This window comes from Aulonocara sp. 'chitande type north' Nkhata Bay, linkage group LG5 (genome assembly GCF_057382095.1).
Source record: "Aulonocara sp. 'chitande type north' Nkhata Bay isolate Kocher_YH1m ecotype deep benthic linkage group LG5, A_spYH_male_GT1.1, whole genome shotgun sequence".
Taxonomy (NCBI): Eukaryota; Metazoa; Chordata; class Actinopteri; order Cichliformes; family Cichlidae; genus Aulonocara; species Aulonocara sp. 'chitande type north' Nkhata Bay.
This window is the reverse complement of record NC_141348.1, coordinates 41,554,288-41,568,602: the sequence shown is the minus strand read 5'-3', so window position 1 is coordinate 41,568,602 and position 14,315 is coordinate 41,554,288. Positions and strand designations below refer to the sequence as shown.

The 14,315-nt window shown below is 39.3% G+C and overlaps 1 protein-coding gene across 1 annotated transcript; it reads left to right on the top strand.

Moving 5' to 3' along the window:
• The first annotated feature begins 3,787 nt into the window (after positions 1-3,787).
• LOC147331354 (intermediate filament protein ON3-like) lies at positions 3,788-12,236 on the top strand. Its single transcript, XM_086293639.1, has 10 exons — positions 3,788-4,248; positions 7,713-7,921; positions 8,045-8,105; positions 8,571-8,666; positions 9,172-9,336; positions 9,929-10,054; positions 10,138-10,281; positions 10,409-10,485; positions 11,583-11,629; positions 11,787-12,236. Exons 1-10 carry the CDS (start codon positions 3,937-3,939, stop codon positions 11,903-11,905), a joined length of 1,356 nt encoding a protein of 451 aa, XP_086149765.1. The 5' UTR covers positions 3,788-3,936; the 3' UTR covers positions 11,906-12,236.
• Positions 12,237-14,315: the final 2,079 nt, after the last annotated feature.

Below are 14,315 nucleotides of genomic sequence, written 5' to 3'. Positions count from 1 at the left end.
ATTCAGACTGTGGTTTTCATCTGCTTGCCCTTGACTTCTTACTTATGTCGTTTCTGCATGAGTGCAACCTTTAAAAGGATCGCTATGATGAGCCTGTGCGGTCAGTCAAACTGTGAGGCATCACAGACCATACTAATGTTTCAGTAAATACAACGCCTGTGGTTGTGCTGCCTGGAAAGAGCATGTTATGAGGCGCTTGTGACATTTTTTTCCTCCTGCATCTATTGAGTGTTTTTCGTTTAAATGCCTCTCCAGGCTTTCAAACTGAAAAACTTAAACCTTTAGCCTGTTTGTGGGTTTCTATCACGGCAACGATAAACCCAATGCTAGATGAGTAGATGATGAGTAAGAAAAGCCACACACACAAGCTTTAGGTTTGACTCTTTGCTCTCTTGCAGTTTCTTACAGCTTCTGTTCTGATAAAACGCTTAAAGTCATTGAATCAGTCAACAATATAAACAAACAACAATGCTTATTTATTTCAGTAAGTAATCTGCATGTTGAAAAGGGCAATGAGGCAGTGATCTTATTGGCTGTTGGTTCGAAGACTTTCTTGTTTATGAAATGTGAAAATGAAGTCGGGTATTTGTAAATAATTTTCAGATAATAAGAACACATAAGGAAGTTGGAATACTGTGGAATAGAGTAATATATGATGCATGAAAGTAGCATTTACCAAAAAGAATTGCAGTCAAACATTCTTAACCAGTCTGTTATTATTATGTACTAGTATCAATGTGAAAAATGTAGATGCTGATTTGGACATTTTTTATGTTTATAGGGATTTTTTTTAAATCAGTGTAACTATCTACATGTTCAATAAGCTCATTTGTCTTTTAAAGCAATGTAAAAAAGAAAAAATCTGCATTGTCCTTTTTGCATGCTTTTTGGACAAAACATGGGAAACAAAAGCTAAATTAATAAGGGTGTAACTGTAAACATTACAAAAGGTGAGAGCAGCATTTAAAATGAAACTCTGAGCAAACACAACCACACAGAATGACTCAGCATGATCATAATCAGATCACAATCTGATTGGTGTTTTCTGATAAGTGAGGTTGTGGAAATAAGAACTTTGTCAAAGGGGATGGGCATGTAGAGGTTTTGCTATTGACTGTTCTCTCTTGTGTTCTCTCTTCATGCATACCACCAGATATGTAGCCACATCAAATGAATTTAAGGTGACTGTGAAGGATGTTTAAAAAAAACAGAACAAAGAAATGTTCTTTGGTGCAGAGCGCCATGATGCAACACTTAAACCGAATCTAAACCACAGTTTCCAGCAGTAGCATTAAGGGTTTTGTCGTGAGCATGCCTGTATCCTCTCAACACAGCCTGGAGCTTGTCAAACTTAGAGTCTAGCATGTTTTTTAGGGTTTTTGCACAGGTGCATTGTGGATACACCTCTGGCCTCGTGAAAAACTGTCAGGAAACCATGGTGCTAAACACAGACAGCATTAAAAGCAGATGTAACCACCACAATTTTCTGAAATCTTGTTTTGACATTTCAAGATTAAAAAAAATTCGGTCTGCTCAACTTGTCAGTCACAAGTCATTAGCCAATGAGCTTAACACTGACAATCCTCCTTTCTTAAACATCGCATGATGAAATTTAGAAAATAAACTTAATGTTTTATTCAGTGTGACCACAAAGAAGTGACTGAGCCTATCAGCTAAACAGGAAAGTGTCGGGTACATCTGTGTGGCAGGCACAGGAGGACCCAAGGCATTAACTAAAGGACTGAGCTTTATGGCTGTTACTTAGAAACTCAAAAATCAATCCAAGACGCTCACCTGCAGAGGCCAACAGTGAGATCAAGTAATCCGGAAGCCAACCAGCTTGCCAGTGACTGAAATAGAGGAACTCTGGAGGCTGGCGTTGGGAGAAGAAACAGGACTTTTCTGGAGACTGGCGAAGAAGTGGGAGGAGACAATGGTTTGACAGAGGGCTGGCATCAGCAGTAACGGTGACCTTCTGGAGGCAAGGCTGGAGGTGAACAAAACAGGTGGCAGGATGCGACACCAGCCGTGGTGACAGTGACTGAGTCACTCTGGACACACAAACTGACAGGGTTGGCCAGCAAAAGCTGGAGTCCTACCTTTAGCCAGGCAGAAGGCCGGCATCGTTGGGGGTTGGGGCAACCGTCTGGAGGTCAGCAGCAACGGCAAAATCGATGGGACTTTATTTTTCCAGCCTGTAAGCTGCTTAGATCATAATAACCTGTGTTTAGCTTACAGAATGTTTTATTTATTCTATCTGTGAGGCCAGAGGGCTGAACAAGATGCCGCTGGTTCTGCCTCACTGCTTTGAAATCAGTTAAAATCTGTGCATTTGTGGAAACAGAGCTAGCATAAGCAAGTATCCAAGTAACCTTATGTAACTTCTGTGATCATGTTAACAAATTAGGTTTTTCTTACCAACCACTTTGGCTAAAATGTGTGACACAGAGGAGTTAGAGTGGCATATGAAAAGGTCAGCCGGTCGTCCTGTGCTTCCTTTTCTCTTTCTTCTCATCTCTCAGCTGCTCACAGCAAATGGTTGGCCCTCCCTGATCCAGGATCTGCTGCAGGTTTCTTCTTGTTAAAAGTGTTTTTCCTTCCCACTGTCACCAGGTGCTGACAGAAGATTGTTTCATTGTTTAGGTGTCTTTTCTTATAAAGGTTCAGGGCTTTTACATTCCAATATCCTGTTTTTGTGATTTGGTACTACATAAAAGTGAATGGAAATGAATTCCAGGCTCCACTATTTTCAGGTTAATATCTATGAGAAAACTTGGTTGACCGAACATACAAACTTTACCCAGTTTTTCTGCCAACTCGCCACATTAATTTTTCCATTGATATTTTAATTTCACTTTCAGATATTGACTACAAACCTTGGTGTTTTCTTCATGAGATATTTCTACTTTCACAAAAGGTTCAGTTCTAAAAATATCCCTCCAGCACTCCTGTCTGTCTGCTAATAGTTTATACTTTGATGATAAGTACTGATGTAATAATGTTATAGAGGTCCTCAGCCAGGAAGGATCGCAGCAAAGTGAAGATGCTCATGCACGGTGCAGCAAGATGCATGAGGCTACCATCCTTTCTGCTTGTCTTTCTGTAAAAGTCACCACGTCTCGCTTATATTGAGCAGGTTTAGAAGACCACAGAACACAGCAATGTACTTCAGTGTTGCTCTATGTTCCAACCGATGACCTCTTTCTACGTCTGAAATGTGACTTGACAAACCACTGACACCACAGTTTGAACAGCCGAGTTAACGTTCCCACCAGTTATGAAACTAGAACAAACAGCTGTCTAAATTATTTTCAATAAATCTCATAATTGACCCAAATTATATATTTAATTTGAAGTAGTAAGTCACAGAAGAAAACTGCATTAGAGATCAACACTTTAACACGTATAACTGGCTTGCTGCATTAGCAATGTTTGGGCCACTGAAACTATGGAAACACCAACATGTTCTCAGGTCAGTTAACCTTCTCGAGGCAATAAAGTGAGAAAAAAAGTAGGAAAACTGACACAAAAACAAGAAGATTGACCTTTTGTTTTCAGTGTGTCACATCAGCAAAAGGGGAAGTTCACAATTTGTCCAAAGTCTCGTCTCCTCTTTAGATTGTTAAAATGCTGTAAACTAAGAGTTTTTTGGCCTTAAATTGTAAACACTGGATATATTACACCACAGCTCTGTTGCGTCCCTGCTTCTCTCCTCCTCTTCTGACTCCACCCTGGGGAGGTTTAAATGGTCATGAGACACCTGAGACACCTTACTGTGTTCAGACATCCTGCACTCACCTGTTTCACTTCTCTTTCTGCTTCTGTCGTCCATTTTCTGCTCAGTCCAATTCAAATTTCATCATCTCTCTCTGTCATCTCCAGCCAATCCAAACATTTATCAGCTGTTTTTCATCTAATCCTCCATCTCGCTTCATCATGAGTCTGAGTCGTACCAAGCGAATCAGCTCCAGTAACTCAGTTCGGAGCAGCAGCGGCTCCAGGAGGCTGAGTGGTTTCGGTCCAGTTCAGGGAGGTTTCAGTGGCATCTCCCTCAGCAGCAGCTCTCTGTATGCGGGCACCAACGGGCATCACCACGGCCTGGGGGCTCCGCTGGCATCCCTGTCCGTCAACAAGAGCCTGCTGGCTCCTCTTAACCTGGAGATCGATCCAAACCTGTCCATGAGCCGAGCCCACGAGAAGGAGCAGATCAAGAGCCTCAACAACCGCTTTGCAACCTTCATAGATAAGGTAAAGAGACCTCTGCTGAGGCTGGTTCAGAAATTATTACTAAGTATTTTGATAATTTATGAAGAAAATATACATTATAGTTTTCAAAGTTTTATCATTCCTCTTATCTAAACATCACACAGCTGTAAAGTATAAAAATGCATCTTTATGTTTAGATTACTTCAGAGTGGTACTACTACGAGGACTAAAAAGCTCGAGCAGCTTCAGCTGTAACTTCTTCAGTTTGAATGAAAAACTGACTCAATGTAAAAGGAAATTAAGCTACTGTTTTATTCCAATTTCAAACTAATTATCTACAGCAAGTTCAGTTTACACTTGTTTTTCATGCAGCAGAGGAACATAACACTGTCTAGCTCAAAGAACTGTTATAAAGATATAAAGTGTTCAGCCAGGTTCCGCATTAGTTGCGTATATTTTACAATTTTATATTTCATTCAAGTTTTTAAATGACATTTATTTTTCATTTTGTGTATTTGTGACTCATCCCTTTTCTCACCACCAATATTGTGCATTTATTTCCATTAATTTGTAGTATTAGAATTTTTTAAGCCTTTTCTTATTTATTGTGTTCAGTCTAAAGTTCAGATCAGTCTCTTCTTCTTGCTGTTTAGTTTTGTCCAAATTTACAGGAGAACATTTATAGGAGATGGTTAAACATTATTGGGCTGGCAGCAGTAATCACTTACACATTTTTTTTTTTTAAATACATTTGTGGAAAAGCTGTTTTAAGGTTGCATCATCGTGGCTTTTGCAGCTATTTGTAAAATTCTTGTTTATGAACAATGCAGATGAACTTTGACATGCCCAGGATATCAAGATTGTGCATTTATGAGTCTGTGGATTTATTAGACATGTTATGAAAAAGCTGCAGTCTTGTTGGCTAATTGAAAGTAGAAATAACATTATCGTGGGCAGCATATATAGGACCCTAAGTTTCTATTCTAAGTGTTATGAAAAAGCAAATAGGGGAGTAAATGTGAATGAGAAGATGCCTTGTTGAAGTTCCTGAAGGACACAGGCTGCACACATTTCCCACAGAAGGAGCAATCGGCCCTGTGATAACACTGGACATCGATACCCTACTTAGGGAACATCTCTGCTTTCTCACGGAGTAGGTAACACTTTCACAATAGAGGCTTTGTTGGCTTCTCACATCAGCGGAGATTCACTTCAGGCGTACAGAAACAGAGAGCTGAGCTGGACGGAAGCCCGTTTGTCCAAATGTGCAAAATAAACCTCCTGTTTTTTTGAGCTATGTGAATGTTGACATAGTTTCCCAAAGAGAATGTTTATCAGAAAGGTTGTTAACAATCTTTGATATTCTCTGATGTCCTGTACCTCTATTACTTTTGTGCACATTTAAAGAAATGTACAGAGAACTTTATGCCCAAAAATATGCAAATATTTTTGTGAAGATTCAATTAGTGAATAAAACATATTAATAATAAGAATTTTTATTCAGTTCAATGAAGACATCAATAACAATGACATCAATGACAAATCTAAGGTAATGATTTAATACCTCTTGAAGTAGCTAAAAGTGTGTAAATTGTAGCTAAAAAACTAAAAGATCACCAAAACATCTTCATTTTAAATGCTTTTGGAGTTTATTTGATATTTTGTGTGTGCAGTTCTGCAGAGCTGTAAAATAAAACCAGACAGTCTATCCACTGAATAAGACAAAATATTGTGAATGTTCATAGAAAACATTTGGAAACACCGTCCATTCGTCTCCGTAAATGAGATGGCTTATGTGACTTCCCCCACACAAAGAGTCTTTGTTCTTAGAGACCTTCTGTTGCAGAAGCTCACGAGAATCAACCTGGCTTTTAAAAGATGTCTAGCCCAGTTTTCCCCTCTTTGTTCATTTATCCAAGATTGGATTTCTGCTTAACCTGGGATTAAAATCTGGATGTTGTAAAATGACCCCCTTACAGATGAGGACAATTACTAAAATGCAAAGTTGAGTGAATTGATAAATAAACAGACCTTGCAGTGACAACTATAATCCAATCCTACTTAGGAGGAACTGTTTAAATTAAACATTAGTGAGCTGCTTCTCTCATGCAGAGAAGTAATTAGTGAAATGCATCAGGAAGACAACGTCTCACTTGTTGTAAGACAATGACTCCAGTTAAAGCTGCACGTCAGTGAACATCAAAGTTGGAGTTAAACATCTGAGATTAAATGGTCATTTACTGCATGAATGTATGGCACTGGGATGCTGGATATTCAAGCTATCTGTCCCATTTCCGTCCCATTGAGTTCAATTTGTAACCTGATAGATCAGACTAGACACGGTATGGTTGTGTCTCAGAGGGAGGTTATTCTGTCATGAACAGAACACGGGCTTTGTGTTGGAAGGTATAATAGGCGCTGGATGTACCTGGCTGCAGGTAAGAAACACGAGCCGGGCAAGTACAGGGCTGGAATATATTCAGGTGTTGACACTGAGCTCGAGCTGGTTATCTGCTGGAGCTATGGCATTCCTCTGTGCCTTATTCTGGAGCTGCTGCTGATGATTGCAGTCTTTATTGGTTAAACAGATGGTTATTTTCTTAATAACAATAAGCAGTTAGTTGAAAATCTAAAGAGATTCAATGTAGAAGCAGAAATTATTTAAGAAAAAAGCAAAAACTCTATTTATTAACTGAAAGCATTTTTCTGAAGATTGTGAAAAACAAGGAGAAAAACAAAAATTTATTGTCAGCAAAAACAACAGTGTCGTAATACAGCAATGAGGCAATACATTACAAAAGAGCAATGAGCCATACAATCCACCTATGTGCTGTAATAGCCATTTTCCAAATGTTAAGAAACACTGGGGGTAATAGTGACTTTAAAAGAGTTTAAATTCAATGATCAGTGCAGAGTTCTGCCATCTATGAAGAAAGGTGGCTTACGTATGAACATAGAAGTTGTAGCAGTTGTAGTTTGGCCACTGCACCAAAATTAACTGGACTAAAAGTTGGATTTTGGAAGAGAAGCCACCAATGCTTTCTGGACTGTTGGCTGCTGCCATGCTGTTTTGTTTTTTGTTTATTTGTTTATTTGTTGCTGGGGTTTTTTTTGGGGGGGGGGGGGGGGGGGGGCAGAAGTGACCCAAATTGGTCGAGAGGGTGGAGTGCTACTGGTCTATTTAACCAAAAGGAATCAACGGCACAGACATATGGGTCCAGTTCAGAGACTGTAATTAGAGGATAGCTGGTGCCCGTCTTGGAGTAATGAAAGCTCCACTAATAAGATGCCCACTGGAAGACCTGACTGAATCGACCCAAACGACATAATGACATAGCTCTAGACTTTCCAAGAGTTGTTATGTTGATAAACATCTTATAATAGAGTCACTTTTGTTTTCTAGCTGTTCCTTCAATCCTGATGATCAGAAACAAAAAGTGCATTATGACAAACCTTCACCGTGTCTTTGAAAATGCTAAATGATCTGGGTCTTCTTCCCTCACCAGGTACGGTATCTGGAGCAGCAGAATAAGATGCTTGAGACAAAACTGGAGCTGCTGCAGGGTCAGGGGGTCAGCCGATCCAATGTGGAACCCCTGTTTGAGGCCTACATGGCAGGTCTGAGGCGCCAGATGGACCTGGTCAACAATGACAAAACTAAGCTGGATGGGGAGCTGAGAAACATGCAGGGTCTGGTAGAGGACTACAAGCACAAGTAAAAAATGACACTTTAGAGTTTTCAGCTCAGGTGTACGACCTGCATGGCGGAGAACCTACACAGATATACACAGGTGTATGTTTTATTGTAATAAAATACCCTGTTCTCTCCCTGTCACAGATATGAAGATGAAATTAACAAGAGAAACAACCTGGAGAACGACTTTGTTATCTTAAAAAAGGTTGGCATATAGACACATCCGTTCATGTTCATTCATACAGGTGTGGCGAGTAATACAAGCCCCTCTATTGTCCTTCCTCATTGTCCAGATTTTCTCTCCTGTATTCTCACACGCAGAATCCATAAATAATTTAGCAACTTTCCTGTGCAGCTGTGCGAGCAGCATCTTGTGTCATTTCTTAGACATTACAGTAATCTCAGCAAAGATTTCTGACTTCATACTATAAGTTTCCCAATTTTTCTGGCTCCAACTTTGGGTCTCAAATTGCTCTTTAAAAGAAGTCAAAATACATTATTTTGGTGTCTGCACACATACCTTCAAAGTTTTCTTAATCTGAATAAACAAAATCCTGCTCATTGTTCTTCCTGATGACTCAAACAGGAGTATTTCCTCCAAGTGCAGGGGATTTTTGAACACAAAAATCAGTGTCTTTTAATCAGTTGTGTGTTTCCCTGTGTGTTTTAGGATGTAGATTCAGCCTATTTGGTCAAGGCTGATCTGGAGGATAAAGTCGGAGCTTTGACTGATGAAATAAACTTCCTGCGTAACGCGTATGAGGAGGTAAACAAAGGTCCTCATGCTTGGCATAATCCTGGATTTGCACACTCTTCCTTTCTGGTTTCCAGTTGTTTCTCGGATAAAGCTACAATTTCCACTTTGTTCATTGTTCTGTTTTATATCATGACTCACTGGAGAGTCAACTTCAAAACACTGTCTGCCTTTGAAATGCTTTTTATGCCAACCTGCGGAAACATTTGTTGTTGTCAACTGACTTCTCTAGAGATCTTCATAATAAATTAAATTAAATTAATAAAAATAAAACACACTAAGTCACCAGAGAGATTTTCAGACCACTGAAGTATCACTGAAACAGGCCCAGACATGCAGTGTGTTTGTGTGTTAACATTGTGATTCCATATGCTGAGCATATTAGCAACACGTAAAATATTTTTATCATCTTTTTTCCCATGGGGTGGCACAAGTGCAGGAAGATGCATGAGACAATAGTTGATCTTGCGGGTTTTTATACTGACTGCTTCTCTTTGATTTCCCTCAACTTGACCAGGAGCTGCGTGAGCTGCAGGCGAGCATTAAAGATACTTCAGTTGTGGTGCAGATGGACAACAGCCGCAGTCTGAACATGGAGCAGATCGTAGCTGAGGTCAAATCTCAGTATGAGGAGATTGCAGCCCGCAGTCGAGAGGAAGCAGAGGCCTGGTACAAGAATAAGGTAAAGGAGAGAAAACAGGATGATCCCTGGACCAAAGGAGTGACGCTAACAACACAAGCGCTTTACAGTCACTTATTTAAGCGGTTGTCAGAGTTCCCCTGCATAAACATGTGTCCTGTCACGCTCCAGTTCTAGATTTTGAACTGTACAAAAGTAGCTTTTCCAGGACTCAAAGTAACTGTTTTAGCTCTTCTCCCTTTAAGACAACTTTCTCCTGACTGGCTGCCCCACACAAAGCTTCTGTGTCTGAGATGAAAACATCAGTAGCATTAGCTCACTGACATCCTGCAGAACCGATGGTTGAAAATAGTCTGAAACCATGTATCCAATTCAAGATGGAAAGGCGGGGTACACCCAGAGAGGTCATCAGTCTATTGCGGGCTAACACAAAAAAGAGACAATTCACACCTGTGTCTTTGGACACAGTACCTGGACAGAACCCACACACGCACAGGAAAAACAGGCAAACATCACACAGAAAGGTCCCAGGCATAATCTTCAGTGCTAACACTGCACGTCCACGATTCCCTCCTTTACATGAAATAATTTTCTTTTGCGGTCCTCGTACCATTCACAGCTATTCTATTTGCAGTTTGACCAAATGTCAGTCCAGGCCAGCCAGTTTGGGGACGAGCTTCGCATCGTTAAGGGAGACATCGCCGAGATCAACCGACTGATCAGCCGCCTGCAGAGCGAGATAGAAGCGGTCAAAGCACAGGTACACATGGAAGCAACATTAAACTCAGAAAAATGCATTTCAGGTCCCTCATGGATGATCTCTTGTTCCCTTCCTCTCTTCAGCGTGCCAGTCTGGAGAACCAGCTGGCTGAGGCGGAGGAGCGTGGAGAGCTTGCTGTGAAAGAAGCCAAAGCTCGGATCAGAGACCTGGAGGAAGCTCTGCAGAGATCCAAACAGGATATGGCTCGACAGCTCCGGGAGTATCAGGTGAGTCAGGAGAAGACATGGATGGAAAATATAAACTATAAGTAGAAACAAAGGATAGACAAGAAAACATAGAACATAAGTGAAATGAAATTATGTGAAGTGAAACTGATTCTGTCTTCACCTGCAGGACCTGATGAACTTGAAACTGGCTCTGGACATTGAGATCGCCACCTACAGGAAGCTGCTGGAAGGAGAGGAGGACAGGTGGTTATGGTTATTCCATTCAGACTCTACCACTGCAGAGAGTTCACCAGAATATACATCCTTCCAATCCAATAAGAATAAATTGCAAGGGGCTTATGTACAATGTTACTTGCATAATCTTATGTTTGCTGACTCTGACTAAATGTAAACTACTTCATAAACCATTTCTTTATTTATGCATACTCATGGATGGAGTATGCATGGATGTGTGTATCCTTGAGCCTGACTTTCACCATTATGACCATCATTAGGGTAATTTTAGTTCGATGCTTGATTTACTGGAATGAGATTGGCAGCGACATACCGGCACTGAGACTAAGAGTGATTAAATTAAAAATTGATATTATGGATACAAATATTCATATGATAATTTTGTAAATTAAACAGCTTCACAAAAATGTGATGTCGCTGTAGATGAGTGAATGAAGCAGTGGAGCTAAATTCTTTTTGGATTTTTTTATATACTCTGTTTTTGTTCCTGCGCCCAAATTTCCCCTCAGAAAACCTCTGAATACAAAGAAAATGTTGCAATAAATAACATTTTTTAATTTGTCGGTGTGCCACAATAATAATAATGTAGTTTAAATCTTAAATTAATAATTAGAAACAGTGGAAACAGACAAGGATCTGATTCCAATGGAAAGTTTTTTGTATTGCTAACAACTAGTTCCTGTTTGTCTTTATTGTGTGAATGCTGTAAGGTTCAGCTCTTTCTGCTAATGCCAGATAAACCTTTGTGGTGCTCATGACTTTTATACTTTTTGCTGATAAGCCATTTTGCAGCTCTTTGTTTCCCAGATGAAGCCGGAGATTTATCATGATTTATTCATCCACCCATTTTCTTCTGCGTATCTAATTCAAGGTCAATGGGGCTATCATACCCCACAGAGAGCGATAATAGAGACATCAGTGAGAACTACACCAGGATGAAATGAAACAGAATTTAGGTTAATGTTAGGGTAGAGTGCCCTCTACGGGTGGGAATCTGACACCACATGGTTACAGCCCAGGATGGAACAGAAGAGTTAAAGAGTCCACAAAAGTAGAAATATAAATAACCTCTTTTTCTTTTCTTTGTTTCTTTTTTGCCTCTGCAGACTTGGACAACAGTCTATCCTCAACATCCAGCCCATCTCCAACTATAGTAAGTGTCACACACTAAGGCAGTTTAGTGTATGAATACGAATGTTTTTATATGACTAAGCCCTTGATGCTCTGAACTGAGAGGTTACATTAATAAAGACAGAGAATTTGTATTTTATGAAATTCTGTTTTACACATCTTCATGTGTTTTTCTTCAGGTTTCTCTTCAAGTACTAAAAGCACTAATGGCTACCAAAGTGCCTCCAGCTCTCCTGCCCCGAAGCTGCTGATAAAGACAATTGAGACCAGAGATAACAGCAGATACAGCATTCACTGAGAGCACACTCACTGGTCCGCTCTGATTTCTAAAAGCTGTCTCTAAATGTGTGAGGGGCTCCACGGGACATTTCATTACTTTACTTAGAATAATGGAAACACAAATGATGTAAATGACAAAACCGAGTGGGAGTAGTGCTGGGGTTTGTTGTTAGTTTCTAATACTGTTAAGGATTTAAATGTGTTTAGTTTAGTGTGCTGAGTAGTCTAGCTTTAATCATATGGGGTTTTGATAACCACTGTGGTAGAGTGCTGTGTTATTTACTGTCTAATATCTACTGAGATCATAAGGTCATACGACTATTGGAGTTTAGAGTTTAGGATAGCTGGTTATAAAGAGATTTTTTTATGCTACTATAAAGAACATTAACTTTCTTTATTTACAGAAGTAGTTTAGTTTGAGGGGGCTAAGTTACTCTTTCGTTGCTTTTAAAAATAAAGTGATCATAAACAAAAATGTTCGTGAGTTTTTATTCTTTCCTGTTTCTGAAACTTCTGTAAAAGCAAAAAAAAAAAATTTCAAAGTATAACAAACACCATGCTAATCATGCATCACATTTGATTTATTTATATTGATGTCTCTGTCGCGTTGCTACACACAGACTCAGCATTTCAGAGGACCCACAAAAATGTGCTATTTTTATACAGTCAGCCCCATCTTCCCCTTTTTCAATGTAATTAAGCATCACTGTTACAAAAGACCAAACAATATTACAGCATGAGCATGCACTAGCAGTTAAAATGAATATACCCAGAGTTAACAATATACAGTATCTGAAAATACCAGAGCCCCTGCTGAGGTTAGAGGTTTGTCCCATGGCAAAGTAAAACAAACAACTACATACCTTTCAATCCATCCATCAAGCTTCATCCAGTTTAGGGTCGCTACTTCTAGCAGTTAAAAGTTTGATTCAAAGTAATAGAAGGAAGTTACGTATTTTAAACACGCCTGTAGACGTCACTATTTTATTACTACATTCAATTTAATATAAATGTTATCCAACACATTAAAAATGCATAGTTAGAATCACAAAAAAGCCACCCATAAGTCAAAATTTCCGGTTATTACAAGGGCTACGTTTTTGACTGTTTTACAATCTTTCCAATATTTTCAGTCCTACATTAAACTTCCGGGGGCGTGGAATGGAACGCAAAAACGTTTTCTATTTTCTATTCCGTATTTAATAGCTTTGCTCGTGTTCAATTAAATACCAAAAATTAGTGATGGGTCCAGCAGCACTGACCCACCAGCGCATGTATCAAGCTCACAGAGCGAAGCCTGTATCGGTGCGTGTGTCGCTTTAAGAAAAAGTCACGTGATCGATACAGCTGCTGTATCGCTCATTGCCAACGCACTAAACTGTGTTTAAAAGGTACCACATCTGCATCTGTCAACGGAATGAGTCACCACCAAAAAAAACAAAACAAAATTACTCTCGCAAAGAAACAGATAATACATATCTCTCCATAAAAAATGGAGCCCAAAAGAAAAAGAAAAGTTTCTGCTGTGTGGGATCATTTCGATCTTTTAACTGCAAATAAGGTAACTGTCTGTCTTTGTTTCAGTGTAATCTAACAGAATAGGAAAAACAGCAATGTGACCTGCAGTGTAAAGTATTTATTTCATTTTATGCAGGTTAAATGTCGCATCTGTTCTGCGGAGCTTTCTTACACAAACAAAAGCACCTCCTCAATGTTTAGGCATTACAGAGCCAAACATGAAAATGAGGAGACAAACACACCGAGAATAACACAGGTAGGCCTATATAGACATTGAGCAGCATTATCATCATTTTTTTTTCATAAATATATGTTTTATTATTTTTGAAATCATGCATCTAGGAAGACTGTTTTTGACCAGGCAGTCCTGAATTTTTTTATTTATTTTTTTTATAAAAGACAATCCCTTAGTATTGTGGAGAGTGTTGGAGAGAAACATTCCAAGATCAGAGGATCCTTTAACGTACTGGGGAAATAGGAAGACATCTTATCCGAACCTTTTCCACCTGGGTTTACAGTTTTTGTGTACCCCAGCTCCATCTGAGCCCTATGAGCTGAGGAAATGGTGTCCAAAAACGCAATGGACTGAATGCAAAAACATTGGATGAACTTGTTTTTCTGAATAGAAATTTATAATAAACTCTGAGTCAAATACATTTAAATGGGTAATGTTACATTCACAATACCTTCATTTTAATTTTCACTTAATGTCATTCACAATATATTTTAAAGATGTCTACAATATTTGCAATGTAAAAAATATAAAATGATTCCATGGAAAGTACAATACCTCACAGTGTATACAAGTATGACTAGGTCATTGAATCAGTGCCTGTTGTGAGTCTCAAGTAAGTTGCCTGCAATGATACTTAAAGTCCAGCAGGTGACAGTATGGAGCAAAACAGCAACTG